The 21,905-nt window shown below is 45.3% G+C and overlaps 1 protein-coding gene across 1 annotated transcript; it reads right to left on the bottom strand.

The window, feature by feature from the left end:
• Nucleotides 1-955: 955 nt before the first annotated feature.
• On the bottom strand, nucleotides 956-15,487 carry CNMD (chondromodulin). The gene is made up of 7 exons (XM_058834646.1): nucleotides 15,370-15,487; nucleotides 14,965-15,099; nucleotides 12,438-12,578; nucleotides 9,253-9,366; nucleotides 6,514-6,667; nucleotides 5,199-5,401; nucleotides 956-2,861 (listed from the first exon to the last, which is right to left on the bottom strand). The coding sequence occupies exons 1-7, from the start codon at nucleotides 15,439-15,441 to the stop codon at nucleotides 2,646-2,648; spliced, it is 1,035 nt and encodes a 344-aa protein (XP_058690629.1). The 5' UTR covers nucleotides 15,442-15,487; the 3' UTR covers nucleotides 956-2,645.
• Between the last annotated feature and the right edge of the window lie 6,418 nt (nucleotides 15,488-21,905).

The following is a 21,905-nucleotide window of genomic DNA, read 5'->3' as shown; positions in this document are numbered from 1 at the left end:
AAAAATCTGGCCTGGGGTCAGATTCAAGGAACACCCTGCTCCATACTTCCCAAATGCTGATGTGTTGTAACCTCTTTAGCATGCCACGGTATTACATTAGTGATGGCAGCGAGAAACTTTGACACTGGTAATAAATACTGTACAGTAGTGAAAGGATCACTGTGGGTTGTTAGAGCTGGAGTCTGAGCCACAGCTGCAGGAAATATCACAACATCTTTTCACACCATTGGCTTTTTGGTTTTACTGCCGTCCCTGTGTTGCCTCAGAACTTTTCCTTCAAAATCAGATGTTATGCTGAAGTAGGATTTTTTTCCAACCTTACTGCAGCACGAGATCTTTACTTTTCTCTCTTTGAATCAGAGATGAAGGTAAACAGGAATTTGCTCGCTTGAAGCTTGAGTTGGAGAAGGCATTTTGTTACCTATCTTTTGGAAATAGATAAACGTTATGGTCACTGGGGCTTTTGTGTCACGGTGTGTACAGATGTGTTCTTGAGACGTACATGCCTATGTGACAGCTCTATATCCATGAGAAGGATGCTTTTTACTTCTTACATGCTTTGTGACTGCCTTTAGGAAGCAAATGATTACAAGCTTTTGTTCAGGAACAATTAATTTTTTTTAAGCATGTGTAGACATGGAAATCACCTACAACAAATTTGGTTTTTTTGTCTTCAGAAGGTGGCTGTTTGTTTTATTGGGGGACACAGAGAGAAGCAGATGACAGGTTGGCTCAAGATGCAAGTGAGAGCAACAGTCTAGTTCAGACATACAGTCAGTCACATTTCTCTCTCTTTGCCTCCAGTGTTTCACTTGCTGATGCCCTTCTTTTCCTCTTCAGACAGTTCTTGAACGAGTATGTGAAAGAATTGTTACACCTTCTACATTGAAAAAAGCACAGAAAGCAACTGGGGTTTTTTAATGTGTTTGTTTAATCTGCAGTAAAAAAAAAAAAAAGAAAAACTGACTTTTCTAAGCATATGATAGACGTACTTCTAAAACAACATAATGATCAAGGTCACTTTCAGTTTAAAAAGCAGAAACTCAAATGTAACAGGCCTTGAAATCCCACTTTAAGAAGTTTATAATTTAAATATTTCAAAGCAAGTCTGTCCTTCAGATTAAGAGAAGGTGAGGTTTATACTAAAAAGCTACAATAGAACAAAATACTGAATTCTATTCTCATCTTATTCTCATTTAATACTTTGCTTTTTAGATATGCAGTTTAGCATTCCACATGAAGTTGTCTTTATTTTCTTTAAGCCACGATTATGTCAAATTAATTCCTCTTTTCTGCGTGTCACACAGTGTTAATAACATTACTGGGCTTGCAACATCTCAAGAGCTGTTTAGTCACAAAAATGAGTGCTCCAGAAAGCAAACTTTAAGAAAAATTGAACCATTTTGCTAATAAAGATGATGTAGATGGCTCCATAAACTCAGTGGTAGGGTTCAAGATGCATAGTATGGATAAAGGCAGTGTAATACTGCTATTTTTGTTTTTCAAGGCTAGAAATATTAAGTTGTTCCACCTCTGAGTGTTTCAGCTTAATACCTTCCTTAGAGATTTAATGTGTAATGGAATCAATCCAAATAATTGCAGAATTTGCCTCAGCAAAAAGGGTGAGGTGAGAAAGGAGAGAGGGGAATAAAAAAAAAACCCTTTCTATTTTTTCCCCTCCCTTTGGTAAACAGTTTCTCTTGTGGAGAAGGGATGTGAGCTTCAGCAAAGCTAAAGGAACTGGTGTGAATGGCTGTTATCCATGAGAAATAAAGCGGGGTTGTAATCTTGTGTCAAAAGTGTCTAGTTCAAGGATTTATAAATAACAGTGGCTGTTGTAGATTCTGAAGGGTCTTGAGACTCCTTGGTCTGCAACTGCATGTAAATACTTTTGCTGTAGTAGCTGGATAGCAGATACTTGTTAGACACTACAGTGGTATCATGGATACAGGATTCTTGATGCTGGGGCTTCTTTGATGTTGGGATGTGCAAAGGGTTTTGATTCTGCGGCCACGCACATTCCCTTCTACAGCCCCTTTTCCTGCTGTTTGTTTCCGATTTAGCACAATGTGTGCTTTCCCGTGTCCCCTGGAGCAGCTTTGTGGGAAAGGTATGCTGTAATTGGTTTATAACCATTCATAATGACCTGGCAACTCTGAATAGCAACAGGGAGCAACTTAACTTGTGTTTTATTTAAGTAAGCTACAAGGATTAAAGGCACTCCCAAGTGTACAAGTTGAGCTAGTTGCTTAATTGGATGTAAATTTTCACATATAGCTTGGAAAGAGAGGAGTTTGTTTTGAAAGGCTGAATTTAGATGTATGGGCAAGCTTCTGGACTGCTAAACCAATTCTGAGCAAAGTTTAATATTGTCTTTTTTTGGGATGTCTCAGTTTTTTAATTCAGCAAGTGCTAGTAATACCCTTGCCTCTGCTAAAGCTAATGGAATATTAAATTGAGATTTTTATTTGCAGTTGGAATATCTGACCTTGCCTTTGGTGCAGAAAAACAAGCTCTGATTTTTTAAGGCAGAATTGGTACCGCTGCTTTGGTTTTAGTCTTTTACCAGTTCATTGTATTCCTGCTTGTTTTGTCAAGGTTCCAGTTTTGGTTTTCGTTTGCCTTTTTTTGGTCAAGGGATTTTCTCACACGACGCCCATGATACGTGCAACCCACCAGCTGCAGGGCATGATGATGCGGCAGGCGGTGCGGCAGCCCTGGTAGTTGTAAGGCCACGGGTGGTAGCCCATGAGGGGCTCGCAGATCCGCTGGCACTGGGTGTAACTTCGCCGGCACTCAATGCAGCACACGCCCAGGTGATCCAGCATGGGGTCAAAAGCCATCCCTTCACCTTCCAGCTGCTGGAATGTAAAATATTAAATGTCATCCCGGTGCTCTCATTCTTACGGAATAGCAGAATACATCTGTGCTCCTGTTAACTCCACAAAGGGTAAAACCTGTAGTTTTGGGCCTGTGGAAGTTGACAAAACTCCCACTAAGTGACCCATGCATCTTGCTTGATTATTTTTTCTTTTGTCTTGTTCTGTTTGGCAGAAGCATAGAATTGGTGCAATCACCCTTATAAAATAGAAAGAAATACAGGCAGCTCTAACTTCATTATTTTTATTCTACAGTCCTTGCAAGAGCTCCAGCAACAGTAAGCTCCTCCCAAACTTTAAATATTAGTGATGGAAAAGATTTCAAGATAGTTACCTGAATCTTTCATGTAAATGAGGATTTCTGAAATGTATGGTGTGGTTTTTATTATGAGTTTCAGTTTCTGTATTTTAATGCTTTTTACAGCATTTTTAGGAAATTATTCTCTGGTCCCCTGCAGTTTTCTGAGGATTTGGCTCTTGTCTCTCAGTCTGGTTCCTTCCTTCCCACCCCACCACACTAAGGTGTGGACAGTGAGAATTCTACTGTAGCTGACAGTAAGGAGTTAAATGGAGCAAAGCATGCACAAAATACTTAAATGCCTTTACCCTTCAAAATTCCTTTCCTCATTTCTGTGAGAAAAAGGTAACCGGATACTCTGCTTTTGGAAACTTGGGTTGTTCTTTGCCCATTGGTGTTATTTCAAGAAAAGCAGCAGTAATGCACAAATGCTGAAGTACCCATTAGCTTTTCACCTGAGCATTTTTCATTCCTTTTTTAGAAGTAGCAGCACAACAAAAATGACACAGAAAGGTGCCACCCTTTGTCTGTACAGGACATTAGTGACAGCTGGGTGGTTTTAGGGATCCTAGCAACTCCTACCAGTCCTGAGAGCAGGGAAGATGTTTTCTTTGTTGGGATTCATCATCCTTGAATTCAGATACCTGCACCATGAACATCACCTCAGCTTATCGTCCAGGCTCCACTTACAGTGAGTGAAGAGGAATAGCTCTAGGGAGGATTCATTACCACCTTCAGGAAAGGCCTAGAGCATAATTAATGGTCCTTGTCAGTCCAATGGCTCAGTCTCTAAGAAAGCCTGGCAATCAGTGCAGTAGCTGCTGGCGGAGGCGAATCCCACCCTGCAGGCTGAGGGAAGTCTGATGGCTGCATCTGTCTGGCCGTTCTCCATTTGGCCCAGCTGCCCTCTGGCTGGAAGAGCAGACCTGTGGCAGTTGTTCTGCCTCCAGAGGCAGAGCAGCTCAGACACCATGGAGATGGTCACGTTAGTAGCTGTGAGGAGAAGCTACATTCCAGTGCCACTGCTGTTTTACTGACCTCGTGAGAGAGTCGATTTAGATCCACTTTATTTGGAGTGATTAATTTAAGTTTAATTAAGGGATGTCAACTTGGCAGAATGCTGTCACAGTATAATGATCTCCTGCTGTTGCATAAATGTCAAGTCAAAGCCGGGACTTACTTCCAAAGCAGGAGGCATTTATCTTGTGACAGTGTTGTATTAAAATGACTTACTCCTGCTGCACCAAATGGTGGGTGTAAATTGTCTGGCGCTGGTGCAGCAGACTGGAAGGTGCCTCCTGCACAGCCAGTGTTCCTGCAGCACGGCAGAGGTGTTGGGAAACAGCAGGGTGGCTCCTCTGCTCTTTCGGGGGGCTGCTGCTTCTTGAAGGGTGAGAACAAGTTTTATGACAGTCATCCTCCACCCACTGCTGCTGTCTCAAAACAGATTCTTCTCTGTCAGGTTCTTGCTAGTCTAGGGTTGCTTACCTTACAGAGAAGAGCCTGCGAAAGAAAATTATTTGGCTGGGCCTTTATCTCTTTGCAGCCAGACACTTCTGCTGTGTTCCCTTGCAGCAGTCGTGTCTGGTGCTAATTTCTGTTTGAGAGCAAAGCATGTTTCTAGCTACTGGACTCTCTTCACATAGTAATTGATGGGTCTCAGCTGTCTGATCAAGAGCAGCTTTGGTTTGTTTCTAGAAGATGCTACCCTTGTCAGATCTCCCGTGCTGTTTCCATATGGATCTGGAAACCTCAGAAAGCAACTTGGCATCAACTTGCCTTAACCTTGTGACCTCAAGCACTTGTGCTTGAAATCGAATGCAAACTGGAAGAAGAGGACAGAGGGAAGACATTTTTGAGCTTCTTAAGTGTTTTACTAGTCTATTATTTCCTAGAAAAGCTGAACAAGCAAAGACTATGCAGATTAAGGAAAAAAAATAAAAGACAAGCCCCACATTACAAGTGTTACCTGTCCAGCACAGTCCCGGGCTCTGAAAGAAGATTACAGTGCAAATACTTACGTTGTATGGGTTGTCTGGATTAAATGTTTGATCAGTTTCTTGTCCCACTGGCCTGGTTTCATTAGCCTGGTGGCCAGGCTCTTGAGTCAGCTGCACGGTGCGTGACCTGGGGTTTACTTCTTCAGAAGCAGCTTCCAAGTCTTCCTCATCAAAGTTTGGTTCTGATTGGCGCTTGTTTCTCTTCATTTCTCTCCTTTGGTTATCTGAAGAAATAATCACCGGAGGACAATCTAGAGTGTGTCCTTGTACTTACCTAATATTTCAGTGATTTCTTTAACTGTTAAAAAAGGAGAAGATGGAGGGCAGAGAGAAAGCCAAAACTGCTTTGGCAAACTTGATGTGCATCACCATGGGAGCTTCCTAAATTGTGTCTGTAGCCAATGCCAGTCCAAAGCAGTGTGATTGCTTTTCCCCCCTCCCTCCTCTCCTGGAAGCAAGATGCATGTTGGGGGTTTTTTGACCCAGCCTGTAGTCACTGATACTAACCCAGCAACAGTTTCCAGCACTAGCAAGACCAGCTGTACACATCTCTCTTTTTAAAAATGCTTTTATGGTGGGATGGTGCCCTGCTCTCAAGAACATCTGGTTCTGGATAGCTTTGATACTGCTATTTTGTTGCCCAGTGGGACATGGAAGGTCATGAAGGAAAATATTGGTAACTTGGATCCACAGGTGCTCTAAAATGTGGTAAATTTTTTTTTTCACACGTGTTGTCCCACCCAAGTGCTCTGATATTAACTGGACCAAGGAGGAATAAATATTTTTGAGTCTTCTCTCCTCCTTGGAAGTTACCTGGTGGAGTTGCCATCTTCCTGGTGACTCCTGAACACCTTTGCTAAGCTTGCCTATGGGCTCCAAGTTCAGAGCTGGGTTTGCTCTGAAGCTGACTGGCTTAAAGCATCTTCCTTCCACTTAGCTGAATTCTTCTGGGGAAGCAGGGTAGAAAACAGGACAGGCTATGGTCCCCAGTTCCTGGCCAAGGTTCTTCTACCTGGTGTCAGCTGCCTACACACTGGGGGGCTAGTTTAAGCTGTTGTCTTGTCCCTCTCTAAAAGGAGGCTGACCTCTCTGGAAATATTTCATCTCCTAGCAAGTCACCCACTCAGGCTATGCAAATTGAGTAAATACAAGGATGGAATCCATCTAGGGGATAAACTCCAAACCCACAATCTTGGCAAAAGCCCAGGAAGGCGTGGGCATGGGAGGAAAGGAGTCTGGTTTCCCAGATGTGCTAGTTTCGGTAGCAAATCTGATGGAGGGAAGGCATTTAGATGAAGGGTGGGATAACATACTTTTCAAATAAAAGAAATGTTACCTTTAGGATATGTTGGTCGCAGCCAGAAAATTGGAAGATCCCTGCAAAGCTCTAAAATTTTGGGGCTTAGGAAGCTGTTATGCTTGATAGGCTCATCTGCAGCCACCCAGATAAGGGAGTTTTTGTCAAATCTCACAGGCATGATTTCATCTTCCTGCAAATAGAAGAGCATAAATCCTTTGCTGCTCAGTGAGCAGTCATGTGCCTGCTTGCTGTTAATTCTTGAGCACCAAACTGTATAATTATCCGCTGCAACTAATACCGAGCATCCTTCCATGTCATGAATGTGAATGGATTGTGCTGAGCCAAAGCCTGGGGAAAGGCTGCCACCCCTGAAATGAAGGGCAAAGCTACTGTCAGCTTTGCTGGGGCTATGATTTCACCCATCTCACTCCTGGAAGGCTTCTGCCCCATGCATGAGGGCTGTGTGTCAGAGATCCTTCAGCCCAAAGCACGAGAATTTCAGGTAGTAGAAACCAAAGATCTACCACCTTCAGCAAAGCAGCAGTGAAATACTGGCAAAACCCAAGCCCCTCATCTTTTCTTATGCCCTGTTCTCGTTTAACATACTCCCAATATATAACTGTATTTACAATGTGTATGGGGGGGGTGACGGGTGGAATCTTGTTCAAAAGTTTTAGAGAGAATTATAGCTTGAGAACTGCTCCAGCTTCCAGTTTTATGTCAATGTGATCAGTCTGATTAAAGGTCTTGTTTGGTAAAAGCAATTCAATTGACCAAAAGCTTGAAGTGCAAGTTAAAGGAGTCTGCCTTTTTGAAGTGTACCCTGCAGGTTTTTGGTTCGTATCTTCAAAGTAGTGTAGGAAAATGCCAGTGATTGATTCTTTAAAGTTGTTAGTTCAAAGTATTATTTTACATAAAATGTGTAAGTATTTTATAGCAACGGTGAAATATTAAAAGAAAACTAACTTTTGAATCATGAAAACCAGCATGATTTCAAAGTTAAAATTCTAAATTGCTTTCATAAAAGTCATCAAGACTTGTTATATAACTGACTAGATCAATTTATTCCCTTGAGTTGTTGTTTCTTTGGTGTGTTTATTGATTTATTTTGTAGGTCTCAAGTCATTTAAGTTTGCTATCCAATCTGTCTACTGCTCTTTATTTATATTCTCCCACTTAAGCTTTTATCAACATCATAAATATCTAACTCTAATTTTCAGAAATAAAAATATCCTTTGTTTCTGTTTGAAATGATCCTGACCTGTGAGCAGCCAGAACTTGGGTATCTATAAAACTCATTTTACTGAACAATTTTTGTAGGTAGTGTTGTTATGATAACCATGGTAGGAAAATGGCACATGAATACTTTCTCCTAAATACTTCCATATCAGAGACATGACTTGGCCTAGAAAAATAAATGCTACTTTGCCATTCCTGTAGTACATCTGGCCTGGAAAATCAAGTTAACGTCTTAGTGGTAACACTAAGTCAGCTGCTTGGTGCGTGCAATTCATTGCAACAGTCACAGGTGATGCATCTTTGGAAAAGATGAACAAAAAACAGGACAAGGAAATAGTTTTACTGTCACCAGGTAGAATTCTAAATAACTTTTTGATTATTTAGGATAATGTCTTCAAGTCTGTGACTTGGTTTTTACAAAAAGATGGAAAATTCAAACTTTGATTCAAGCAATAGTGCCAATTAAGTCAAGGCCAGCAGCCTATAAAATAAGGCAAGGCAGGAAAGATGGAGCTCTCTCTCTGGAATTTGTTCAGGTTCTCTTTCCCATCATGTGGAAAATCCTACCAGCTTCAGGAGGCTTTGTAATATTTGTCAGCCCTTCTGATTCTATTAGGAGAGAACTTCTTCCCCTTCATTTTAAAGCAGATGTTCAGTAGTCACAGCACCACTGTAGGGAGGTGAAGCCTTAACAGTGCCTCTCTCCCAGCTAATTGTATCTGTTTTTATTCTCCCAGGAGCAGAGCAAACCCAGGGAAAGGGGCTGTGGATCTCCTGTGTTGTCCTGGCAGTGACTGAATCCCCAGCAGCGTCCAGGCACAGCTGGACTCAAGTCACTGGAGCCACTCCTGTGTGATCAATGAGTTTGGGGGTCTGAGCTCTGGGAAACTCAGGCTTTGAGCACGTAAAGCAATCGGCTTTTTGGGCAAATGTGAGGAGGTTCGGTGGTATCTGCAGCTTCTATGCTGGTTGTGATACAAATATGAAATTTAGTTAACATGTAAAATTAAGTTTTATTCTAAGAAGGCAAAGTCATATTTTTTTAAATAAGTTATTTCTTCTGAGTTATTTTAATTTTGGCCACGTTTTCCACAATTCCCTTTTACTGACTAGAGTGATGGAGTTTGTGCTTCTGCTCAAGAGCATTGACAGAAACCTCCTGGGATCTACCACAGTCCTCCTTTGCATTGACTAAAGCAGCTGCTTCTTCCATGGCCTCCCTTTCAGCCTTGGTCTCCTTTTCAGCCAGGTGCTCTTGTCATGGAGGTTTCCTGTGGCTTCCTCACTCACTAATCTGCAGCTTCTCACAATGTCCCTGGACACAATGACAATGTCTGACCAGTCTTGTTTTTCTTACCTTCCAGAGACTTCTTGCAACCAGTCAATGAATCCCCAGCTATCCTACTCTATGTTCAACAACCCTACCAGGAGCCAGAGTGGCTTTCAAATGCCATTTTTATTTGTATTAAAGCACCTTCTTTAGGCTCTCTCTATACAAAGATTAATTAAAAAAACCAACAAACTACCCCCCCTTACCAGCTCAGATGAGAGGCTCACTTTAGCCATAGCATCAACTTCAGGGATGTGAGCTTTTGGCTGAGCTTTGATGTAACACTTCTCTCCTTCAGCAAAGCGGATCCCAGTTATGCCCTGTAAAAGCAGAAGGCAGGGGGTTGTGCACAGCCCTCCAGCTCCTCACCACCTCCAAGACAGTGCCTCAGCTCTGCTAAAATTGCCACTGAATTTTCAGTCTGAAGGTTAATCTTATTTAAAACCAGAAGCAATAAAATGCTCTTCGTTCATCACTTCAGCTTAACAATTTTGGTCAAATTGGTCTATAAGTTTTTCCTTGATTTCTGAGAGGGGGGGCATGTTTTATGTAAGTGCTTCCATGCAGGCTGTAGGCTACTTGGAGTAGCTCTGTTAAGGAATTAGTTGACATGATTTGAACTGTAATTTAGCACCTAACACAGGCAGTCTTGAAATTGTGTTAGTTGGTGGCGTGGCACCCTTGTGACACACTTTTACAAGAATGTGGGGGCAGCTTGGTTCAGTTTGTACAAATAAGTGACTGACAGCAAAGGGAAGTTTGTGATGAGCAATTTGGTGCAGAAATCTGTGTGTGGGACTTTGTCTGGCCTACTAGGGTGAAATGCAATTGCATAAACCATAGATGTATAGTTTTAAGCAAGAGACGGGGCGACTCTTCTGTAAGTCCTGGGACGTACTTTCCAGTCCTGTGCCAGGACCTCGGGCATCAACATTTTGCTATGTCTGTAGTTTCTACCTTTCTACTGTAAATTTTTGGGTATCCATGAAAGAGCTCCCTTCTACATTATAGATTTAGATACCTGGTTATAAATGGCAAAACTTCTGTGTTTTTCATGTGGTTGCACAAGCTCCAGTCAACCACCAAAATATAATTACCTAGTGCCCTTTTAAATTGTGCTGGTTTTCTGCCTGGCCTCTAGCTGCCAGAAGAAAGGGGTGTGGGTGTCAGCAAGACCCCTCTCATCTGCCTTGAAGGCGAATCATGGATGCCTTTGTGTGCAGTTTTGGATGCCACAGTGTAAGAAAGACATTAAAATGTTAGGGAGTCTCCAAACCGGGGCAACAAAGATGGTGAAGGGCCTTGAGGGGAAGCCGTGTGAGGAGCAGCTGAAGTCACTTGGTCAGTTTAGCCTGGAGGAGACTGAGGGGAGACCTCATTGCAGTTACAACTTCCTCATGAGGGGAACAGGAGCTGCAGGCACTGATCTCTGCTCTGTGGTGACAGTGACAGAACCTGAGGGAATGGCCTGAAGTTGTTCTGGGAGGTTTGGGTTGGATATCAGGAAAATGTTCTTCACCCAGAGGGTGGCTGGGCACTGGAACAGGCTCCCCAGGGAAGTAGTCACAGCACCAGCCTGACAGAGACCGAGAAGTGTTTGGACAATGCTCTCAGGCACAGGGTGTGACACTTGGGGATGGTGCTGTGCCAGGAGCTGGACTCGATGATCCTTGTGGGTCCCTTCCAACTCAGCACATCGTGATCTAGTGCAACATGAGATGGATGGCACTTGAGCCATGTCCTGTGTGTCTGCAGGTCCTGTGTAGCCAGACACACCCCCTTCAAAACAAAATGACTACAAAAAGCAATGAGAGGGGGGGTGGCTGTGCAAGGATGGGTGCATTAGGACATAAGGCTTTCTGGTGTATCAAATGTGCAAGGAATACCCTAATATTGCCAAATTCAAGCCTTCTCTGACCATGCAGTCATTCCAACAGTGCCAGTCAATCCAAAACTACTAATGTAAATACCAGTCTGTTGGAAGCACATCTCTTCAGTTGCTTCCTCCTTTGTGTGCATTCTTGGCTGAAAACCCATGTAGCATCATCCCTTTGCTGAGGTTGCCCCTGGCCCTCTGTAATTACAAGTAGGCACCATCCCTGGGAGGTCCCTTTAGCTGGTTGGTGTTAGGAACTGATTCGTCACCTGGTTGCGACCAGCAGTATCTCACCAGCAACACACGTGGAGGCAAAATGAGTTCAGCATCTTTCCAGTGGACTGCTGCTTTTGTGCAGATGTGAAATAGCAAAGGTAAGTGAGAAGAACTCGCTGTGGATGCTCTTATTCAGCTGCTAATAATGTTGCTATGGCGATGCTAATGAGAGTTGCATAAAGGCAGAACCACAGCTGTTGGGAAAGTTGGGGTTCAGCATCTCCTGGCACGGATTCGTTCTTGTTGAAAAGTCAAGAGGCTGGATTTCCTTGCCTTTCTACATCCAGCAAAGGAAAGGTGGCTGCTCCAGAAGCAGAGATGCTTCCTAGCAGCAGCATCTTTATTTTAGGTGCTGCTTTGACTTACAGAGGTCTTAACTCTGAGGTTGAGTGTTTTGCACCTGAGAACATTTAACTGTGGCATCTGTGCCCTGTAAATGACTTTCTGCAGCATCATATAGATGTGCCTTAGTAGCTCAGGGCAGCTCAGACACCCACTCTATCTGAGCTGCTGAGCTCTGCTGAGCTCTGCTGAGCTCTGCTGAGGTTTGGCATCTTTAGTCCAGGCTCTGTGCTGAGCAGCCACAAGTTTCTGGGATGCCCAAGAGTGTTTGCTGTGGCCCAGCACCTGGCATTTGGTACACGGATGCATAAACTGTGCTGAATGCCTCCATCCTCTGCCATGGGGATGAACCCAGGCCAAGCTGTGGAGAGCAGCTCCCATCCTTGACCTCAGGGCAAAAGAAGATCTGCAAGGCAAGCATTGTAGAGTGCTCTCTCCTTGGTGTCTCCTTGGCTTACTGTGTTGACCCTATGCTCCTCAAACAGGGATGTTTGGGGGAGGTGTTTTTGCCAGCTCAAACCACATGAAATCATGAGAGGGTTGTGTCACAGCCTGACAGAATGTTTTTCTAGTAAGACCCCAAGGTCACATGTCACGCTTCTGCTCAGTGGTTTGAAAATGCAAAGTATTTACACGGAGCCAAACCTGATGCAGCCACACCACTTCCTGGAGTGGTACCTGGCATGGCTGTTCTCCAAAAAGCACTGAGATTTTTGTTTTGGAGGAAAGTGCCTGCCTCCCTGTGAAAGCAAGCCAGGAGAGCAAAAATGTTTGTGTGGATGGTTGGAGGCTGGAACCTGAGATTGACTTGGGCAGAGAAGTCAGGGCAGAGCAAGGTGTTCTTAAGAGTCCAGCGCTGGAGTGTGCTACATGAAGGACAAGAGTGTCACTACTTACGATCTGAAAATCATGGACTTCAACAGCCTCTTCACTCCCACTTCCTGTTTTGAATGTCTCTAAGTTGTTTCCAGCATCTATTTCCATTGATCCATCTTGTACTTTTCCATTAATGCTCATAGTATAGTGAACATTGTACACCTGCAATCAATAAAAGAGCAGTAGCACATGCCAGTAATTACTTATTGCCTTCCTCCTACACCAGGCAATGGGTCAATCTGACTCTCAGATCCCTATTTAGCTTCTAAATTTTGCTTCTGTAGGCCTTTGATAACCCTCCAACAACCAACACTGCGCTACATCAGTGTTGGGGCAGGCTGGCAGTGGGGCAGTCAGCTCTGAGTGGTTGTTCTGTCTCCATCCTTGGAAGTTTTCAAGGCCTGACTGGATAAAGTCCTGAGCAACCATCTCTGACCCCACAGCTGTCCCTGCTCTGAGCATCGGGTACGACTAAAGACCTGAGATCCCCCTTCCATGGAGTGCCTATAGTTTTACGATATGGGGTGAGTCCACACTCATGTTCACTCTAACCTAAAAACCTTCTTCTAGGACATTTTAGGAATTATTTGTTATGCTGGCATGATTCCCAAAGGACACCAGATGTGAATGTCCTACCCTGAAGGAGGCCAACCCCTATTTATCTCTTAGGATGTTCTGCTGAGGCACAGGAAAACAGGCTCCTCTCGAATACGAACATACTTCCCAGCTTGTAATGGATGTGAACTTTGTTTAAATTGGATGTGAAGTTGTATGGTCTCGTATTTTCCTTGTCAGCGTATTTGCCCTTATCCTATTTTCAATGAGGAGAGCTACAGCGTGGTTTGTATTTGCTGGAAGACCACAATCTGTGGAGGGGTTTTGTGATTCTCTTGTGCAGCTCTGCTAAAAGTGCTGCACAAGCAGTTTATTTTGGGTCTTAAAGCCTTTACAGCATTTTAATGAAAAACTTACACTGACAGCTAGAGACAAATTTCTTCTTCTCTCACCTTCACTCAGGGAAGTCTCAGGTGCTAAAGATTTATGGTTCTTCAGTTATACACAGCCACTCCTATATTTCTGCTTTCTAGGACTCCTGTTGAAGGTGGTCCATAAAACTAGAGCAGTGTATGTGGTCTCCCCCTGACAGGGGCTGAGCTAGAGTTGAGACTTTGATACCCCTGTCAGTTAGGGAAGAATTTAAAGATATAAAATAAAACCATTGTTTTTATATAAAAAAAAACATTGCCTTGTTTTTTTTAATGAATGACTCTGGATATAATTTTTGCACTTGCTTCCTAAATGTTCGCAAGTCACGTACAGCTTTCTGAGTTTGAAGGCAGCTTGGAAAAATAACTCTCAGCTTTCCCAGTGTCTTCACCTACAGATCAACTTTGAAGCTTAATGAAAGCTGTGAATGTGACATATTTTGTATGGCTGAATTTAGATGACAGGAGCATTAAAAAAGGGAAGCACTGTCCTGTACTCCACAAATGCACCCACCTGCTCAGAGCTGAAAGCACTGTCCCCTGCCTATATGCATCCCTCTCCCTTTTCAAAAGCCTAGAGAAGCACATGGTTCTTGCAGCACATCTTGGAGGTCACCAGTGTGTCATGTCTTTTTGCTGTAAAACCTTGTACTTTTCTTTCTGATTATCTGAATTATCCCTATGTGTAGGGATGTATCTCACAGGGCCACCTTTGCTCTGGCTGCTGGAATTCACACAAGGCTCTCCTTGATGAGGGCTCACATGTGACTGGAGGCAGCACAAAACTTCTTCCAAAGTAAATTCAAAGGTACTAATTTAATTTATGGAGAAAGTTACATTCATATGTGTGTACCATCATGTTTTAAATATATTTTAAACACAAATTCTGTGTAAACTGAAAGAAAAGTTAATCTATAGGCATGTTCTAATGCTCTGCAGTTTGGGTCTCTAACTGATCACCATCTTCTCAGTTTCATTCTTTGCATAAAGCATTTCTCGTGTACCCCAGAAACTGTAAATAATAAAACTTTAAAAACTGCTCCACAGCTGCAAACCTAAGCGTATGCACAGTCATACAAAGCACCAGAACTAACGGTGCCTGTTAATGGGTTAATTATAGCATTACATACTTGAGGGTCCAGGTAGAATCTGGACTGAGAATGCAGATGTTGTGAGGAAAGAATTTACACATTTCAATGCTTTTTTTGTCCTGAGAGCTGGAGTTTGCCCAGGATGTGAATCCCTGGGGACTTGTTGGGGTTTGAGTTCACTGAGGATTTGTGAGCAGAAATCAATGTAGAGTCTGTGCTCTCAAAGACGTGTTTCGTGTAAATGTGCTTCCAGGAAGCTTCATCCACACAGCGACCAAAGACAGTGATTATGGATGCGGGTTTTAGATGTTTGGGATTTTTGAAAGCATGGAAAAAAACCCTACAGGTCTGCTTAAAGACCTCTTTATAGACCTCGCAAGAAGCGCTCCCAGCCCGTGCCTCTCCCTGCGTGCGAGAGCTCCCCGCCCACCGGGCCCCGGGTGCGGACGTGCTGTGGGCCCGGCCGCTCACCTGCCGCTCCGTGGCTTTCCAGAAGTAGAAGGCGCCGATGGCCCCGGCCAGCAGCAGGAGGGCCCCGGCGATCAGCACCGCGGCCCCGGCCTTCAGCAGCCGGCCCGGCCCGGGGGGCGCGGCCGCCGCGTACGCCTGCGGAGAGCGGGGATGGGAGCGGGCAGGGAGCCCCGGGCCCCACCGGACCCGATCCGACCTGACCCGTCCCGTCCCGTCCCATCCCGTCCCGGTACATCGCGACCCGTCCCGACCCCACCCGTTCCCTACCGTCCCAAACCAACCCGACCCCCTCGGTCCCGTCCCGGCCCGTCCCGACCCGCTCGGTCCCGTTCCATCCCAGCTCATGCCCACACGCGTTGTCCCGATCCCAGCGCGTCCCGCCCGGTGCCTGCCGGCAGCACTCACGGGGGGCAGGCACAGCTCCACATCGTCGGGCCCCACTCGAGCGATGGGCACCTTCTCGGAGCCTTCTGCCATGGCTACCGCGGCAGAGAGACCTGCCCGGGCTCGGCCGCGGCCCCCGCGGGCCTGCACCGCCCCGGCCCGCCCCGCTCCCAGCCCCGGCCCCGGCCCGTGGGGCGGGCAGCACCGCCCAGTCCCGGCCACAATGAGCCCCTTGAGCTGCCCGGCAGCCGGCAGAGCTCCCCGGGGCTGTGCCCTCCTGTCCCATCGCTGTCCTCTACAATCGACCCCTGGGTCTCGTCTCCAGCTTCCCAGCAGGAGCTCGGGGGTGTTGGACACGGGGCTCGGGGGTGTAGGGGACACGCATCCCCGCACGCCGTGGTGGAGAGGAGGGGTGCCCCGTCAGACAGACGGCCGTCATAAAAAAACCCCAGCTTTCAAAATAGAACAACGTGTTAAGTGATTTTTTACACTTGCCACAGGAATTCACAGGCGCTGGAGCTGACATGCTGCTGGTCGGTGACTGCTCCGCAAAACACCTCGCCGACTGGCACAAGCCAGCAGCCTCCGGCTGAGCCCCGTGTCCAGGCTGGGCACAACCGAGGAAAAGGAGCAGCGAGCCCAGGCCTGCTGCAGGCTAAGTGGAGGCAGAGTGAGGGGGTAATTTCATCTTTTCATTTAATAAAGATACCTTGCAACTTTATACCTGAAGTAGATGTATCCCTAGGATTTCTTCTGTTTCCTGTCACTCACCATGCTCAGCTGGGCTTTTTTTTTAATATCTGAAGTATAGTAGGATTATAAATTTTGGCTGGAAGGAATATTCATCTGCATCTGTTGGCTCATTCTAATACTGTACATGGCAAGCTTTTAAGGGCTACAGCTGGCTGTGTGTGTTTATCCATCTGTCTGTCCATGTCTGTGTTTGCTTCACGCCCCTTATTCATGTCCTGCTTGTACATACATGCACATGTGTGTGTCTGTGTGTGCATGCTTTGATGCTGAAAAAGAAACTGTGCTGGATCCCTTTGGGGCTGATGGTGTCAAACACAAAGCACAGCATCCTTGGTAAGGCTGGAAACTGAGACACAAACACCAGCTGCAAAAGGAGTGTGATGGGGGGTGGGTCTGAGCTGTGACCTGTCCTGCCCTGCCCTTCTTGCTCAGTGGCCCAGCTCGAGTTACCCAGACAGGCAGCAGTGATGGGGGGTTCATCTGGGGAGACCCTGCCACAATGGGGCCCCATTTCACTCCATAACAGAGCCGACACTGACCAGCTCTGCTGCAGCAATTTTTTTTTTCAAAGTATGTGTCTCTATTTATATTTCTCTTCCCGTTTCTTCTCCATTTTGCTCATCTGGCAGGTTGTTCAGTTGTTACACACTACTGACATGTCCCCCACATCTTAGAATTTCTGAGATCTTGATACTGGAAGTGAGCTGATGACCTTGTCCCACCATGGCTCATCCCACAAAAGGAAAATCTGGCCCCCACTGTTGATTGCCTACACATGACTGCCCTCTGTGCCCCACTCCATAACAGTGAAAATCTTTGTTTTTTCATGTCTGAATCCCCTTAAGTGACTTAACCAGTAGCTAAAAAACCATCATCAAGGACTGCAAAAGCAGAGAAAGCTTGGGCTCCCCTGACCACCTTATGTTTGCTTGCTTGGGGACTGAATCCCAGAGACACACGATTCCCATTTTCTTCCCCTTCAACCTAAATTCATCCTTTCCTTCGATTACTGTCGTTAACAATCAGACCTTCAACCAAAATTTAACAGGCATAGTTGCTGCTGAAAATAAATACAATCACAGCTCATTAAATCAAAAGCAAAGCCCACTGTGCAACTTCCTAAACTAGGACATATTCCAACCCGCTCTTGAATGACATTCTGTGGTAGTTCGGGCTAATAATAAGATTATGATCCTCTTCATTAGCAAGTATTTTGTTGCACCAAAAATCTCGTGAATGGATATGTCTATCTTGGCAAAATGTGAGAATCCCAGCCTTTGATCTCAAACCTTCATTTAGCATCACTGCTTTAAAAAGACAGATTTATTTTAAGGCCCCTGTGCTTGTCTCCCATGGGAAAATGTGCCAGGGAAGGAGTGCTTGCCCAGGAAGAGCTGCTGCTCACTGGGATTCAGCTTCTTTGAGCTGCTTCCCTGAGACTAAGGAGAGGAAGCTGCTGTCTCTCCCATCCTGGCATGAATCTGAGTGCCCAGTGGCTCCTTTCTCGGGAGGTGACTGAAAGAACAGAGGGAGGCCGAGCTGTTTTGTCTTGCAAAAGTGTGACAAGGACTGTTAGAAAAGACACTACCAGTGCAAGAATGAATAGGTGGAATTCTGTGCTGGGTATTCACAGAGGGGCCTTCACTCCAGTGCTGTGTGGTGAAATGCAATATCCCCCCTGGTGCAAAAATGGTAGGGCCATAAGGCTCACCCCCACCCTACTGATGGGGCAGCAGTGGCCCTGGCAGGTTTTGGTATGGGAGATTCGAGCAATTCCAAGCAGTGATGCCAGCTGCAAGCTGACCTGCAGGGATTGGTGCCTGGCTGCTGGTCCTTGGCAGGCTGCCGTGTGAGATGGGTCCTGCTCACCTGGGGAGGTGTGGGTAGGAGAGCCAGTCCTTTGGGAGGGAGCTGTTCTGCCTAAACCCTGGGAGAGAAGCTGTGCAGTGTTTCCTCCCCAAGTCAAGGTGAAAATTCCCCAAGTAATCCTCCAAACATATTTTCTCATGCAGGGAACAATCCCAGATTATATTTTTTCCCAATACAGAGCATCACTGCTTCTTTTGTTCCACAGACAGAGGAAGAGCAGCATGAAATTTCAAGCAGTGAAAAAAATCTGTTCCTGTTACAGGGTTCACAGTTTACCACCTCTAGTTAACCCCTGTGCTCATGCTTTGCCTTTTGTGCGGGCACAGAGCTGTTTTCCTTGGAGGGTGCAGGGAGTGCATCTTTTGCTGTTTGATTGATTAGGTGGCAAGAGAGAAAACAGAAGTTCTTAGACAGATGCAAATCTGTGCAAACAGCTTCGCATTCAGCAGCTCCAGACTCTCGCTGCAGAGTGCAAAGACGACTGCAACAGCCACTGTTTGCAGGGCTTAGGACAAAAAAAACGTGACTTGCCTTTCACTGGCTGAACCTTTCATTTGCAATAAAGATGACGGTGATAGCAGTGTCTGAGCTCAGTCTCCTCTCTAAATAACATGTGTGTGCTCAGCTGGATTAAGCCAACTTCTGAGACTGGAAATCATAATAACAGTCTTTTACAGGACAGCCTTTCTGGTCGTCTAATACTATTATCCTCTGGGCTGAAAAGCATTCCAGAGCACTTGGAGTGCTACGATGAATGTGAGGCTGTTTAGCTGATAGTACTGGCTTGTCTCAAGGAAGCACATTTTCTCATTATTTTCAAGTTTAAAGAAAAAGTTTATAAGAAGAAATAGAAATATTAAAAATGAGAAGGATTTGGTCATGCTGTTTGCCTTTCTGAAAGTCACTTGTGGTGCCTTATGCATTTCATCTTCATTTTCTAAGTGGTCCAAACAGTTGTTGGAACTCCATTATGGCCTGAGTGAAAATCTGTGAGAGTTACTGAGACTGGGCACCTGATTCACTGCTCTGCTTTTTCATGGCTTTACACCACCATAGCATGGTGCCAGTTCAGGTTCCACATACTTTATGTCTCTTCAACAATAATCAAAGTCCTTGGGGGAAAAAAGTCCTGCAGAAAAAATGTTGGCTTTGGTATTGTGGTGGGCTGATCCTGGCTGGATGCCAGGCGCCTGCCAAAGCTCCGTCACTTCTCTCCTTGGCTGGACAGGGGAGAGAAAATATAACAAAAGGCTCATGGGTCAAGATAAGGACAAGGTGAGATTAGTTTCATTTAGTACCAATCACATCAAAGTAGGATGATGAGAAGTTAAACCAAATCCTAAAAACATTTCCCCCACAACCCCACCCTTCTCTCCAGGCTAAACCTTACTCCTGATTTTCTCTCCCTTCTCTCCCACAGTGGTGCAGGGGGACAAGCAATGGGGTCTGTGGTCAGTTCATCAGATTTTGTCTTTGCTGCTCCTTCCTCCTCAGGGAAAGGACTCCTCAAACACTGCCTCTGCTCTAGTGTGGGGTTCCTCCCACAGGAGACAGTCCTCCATGAGCTTCTCCAGCATAAGAACTTCCCATGGCTGCAGTTCTGCAGAAACTCCTCCAGTTTGGGTCCCTTTATCGGGTGCAGTTCTTCAGGAACAGGCTGGGCCCCCCATGGGGTCAACAAGTCCTGCCAGCAAACCTGCTCCAGCTGGGCTTCTCCATGAGGCCACAGGTGCTGCCAGGAGCCAATTCCATGTGGGCTTCCCACATGGTCACAGCCTCCTTTTGGCATCCATTTGCTCCTGGAGCACTCCCTCCCACTCCTTCATTGACCTTGGTGTCTGCAAAGCTGTTTCTCTCACAGATTCTCACTCCTATCTCCATTTGCTGTTTTGGCAGCTTTTCATTTCCTTTCTTAACTCTGTTACCCCAGAGGTGCTACTGCTGTCCCTGACAGGCTCGGACAAGGCCAGTGGCACATCTGTCTTGGAGCTGGCTGGCATTGGCTCTGTTTGACACTGGGTAAGCTTGTGGCAGCTTCTCACAGAAGCGATTCCTACAGCTCCTTTGCTTCTAAACCAGTTATTTAACTTGTGACAACCTAAAAATTTTGATAAACTCTGAAGTTTCTCGCTGGCAGTGAGGCCAAAGGATGAAAACCCACCTATGTTTGTCATCACCACAGCTCTCATCTCTGTGGTGTCCTTGGACACTGTGCTGCTCCAGGGATGCTCGCTTCTCCTCCTCTCCACCCCCACTGACACAGTCCTCCCTTCTCTGACCAGCAACTCATGACATTTCAAACACCAAAACCATTGCTTTTGCTGATAGGCTGTGAAATTCTCCCTGAAAAGCCCTGCAAGGTCCATGCTCTAATGCTACTCTCTGGAGAAGATGAGCATCCCTGTTTGCCCTGCTTGGGACACATCCCCAGCAGCACATCCCAGTGCAGCTAAGCTGGCCCCAGGATGGCCTTAAGTGTGCTGGGTGCAGGATGCTGCTCATCCTGATCCTCCCTCTTCTCTCCTGTGGGCGGGTGAGGACATATGGCCGGTCACGGTTTGCTCTTCCTCACCCCAGGACACTAAAGGCTGATTTGTTTTTCCTCAGGGCTGGCTCCCATCTATCCATATGTCTTCATCTTATTCTTCTTAATTTAGCTAGTGGCTGTGCCTTCTGTTTTCCTTGAATTAAAGAAATAAAATAAGATAACTGGCTGTCAATACATGCTTTCATTCCTACTTTTAACGATGTGGTCTCTTTTGTAGCTGTTCTGTGCAAATTGCTCATAGGCTACTGTCTTTCTTAACCTCCAACCACAGCTTTGTGCTTTGGAGGTAGTTATTATCTTAAACAACTTGGTAGCATCAATCTGTTTTTTTCCCAGAGGCTTCTTTACACTTTGATGAGAAATCTGCTAAGTCTCTTTTTGCTTTGTGGCAAAGGCTGAGCCTAGCTTTCTTTTTTTTTTCCTCACCCAAAAGCACCCATGAATCAACTATATTTCTTTTTTTCGATCTATGGACTACTCTCCTAATAATTTCATGACCTGACTTTAGAGAATATTTCCAATAAGGTTGTCCCACAGGCAGCACCAGAATGTTTTTCACAAATCCAATCTCTTGAATTGTGTATTTTACTCACCCTTCTGATAACACTTTAAACTTTTTTTTTACTTTCATCGCCTCTGTGAGACTTTTGGAGGAGTTCATTCCAGCAGATTTAATCTTTTTTCGCCTATTCTCTGTTCTATTATTTTGCCTCTTACATCAGGGTTGTTTTTTTTTCTTTTGGCCAATCTACAATATTTCTTCCCCAGATTAGATCTTTTTCCTTTAAAAAATATTTTTTTTTCCAAAATCCCTCCCTGACATCTCATTTCATAAACTAAGCCTAGGAGAGTGAAAGAACCATGAGAAATTTTAGTGCTGTGGGGTTTTTGTCTTCAAAACCGTTTTCTTGAGCCTGCTGGCCTTCAGAAATGACTGAGATTACAACATGTCCATCACGATGTACCAGGGCCTCTGTTCCCCACTGAAGGCTGTGAGAGCTGCATTGCCTCTTAGGACCTCTGTGCTTAGGCTGGAACATGGAAAGGGGTGAGTTCCTGCTGGAAAGTCCAGCAGACAGTGCTATGACTCCACTTTCCTTATGAAATGAAGCACTAGCAATGACAATTTTGTCCTGGCTGAGGCTAAATCTCCTGTCTCAAAGATATTATTTGGAAAGCCTGGGGCAGCAGGGTTACGTCTGTCCAGTGTGGACTGCTGAGGGGAACAAATGCTTGAGAAATAGCATGAAAAAAGATGTGGACCTTTCACCTTGGACAGCTTGAAAGAGCAGGGGATGGAGGGAGGAATGGCAGCCTGTGGCCCTGGATTCCAGAAGAGTTTGGAGAAGGAACTGTGAGCTGCTGGCTAGAACTAGCTGCTCTGGGG

Source organism: Poecile atricapillus, chromosome 1, assembly GCF_030490865.1.
Source record: "Poecile atricapillus isolate bPoeAtr1 chromosome 1, bPoeAtr1.hap1, whole genome shotgun sequence".
Classification (NCBI taxonomy): Eukaryota; Metazoa; Chordata; class Aves; order Passeriformes; family Paridae; genus Poecile; species Poecile atricapillus.
The sequence above is the reverse complement of the archived record's forward strand: the minus strand, read 5'-3'. Positions and strand labels throughout refer to the sequence as shown.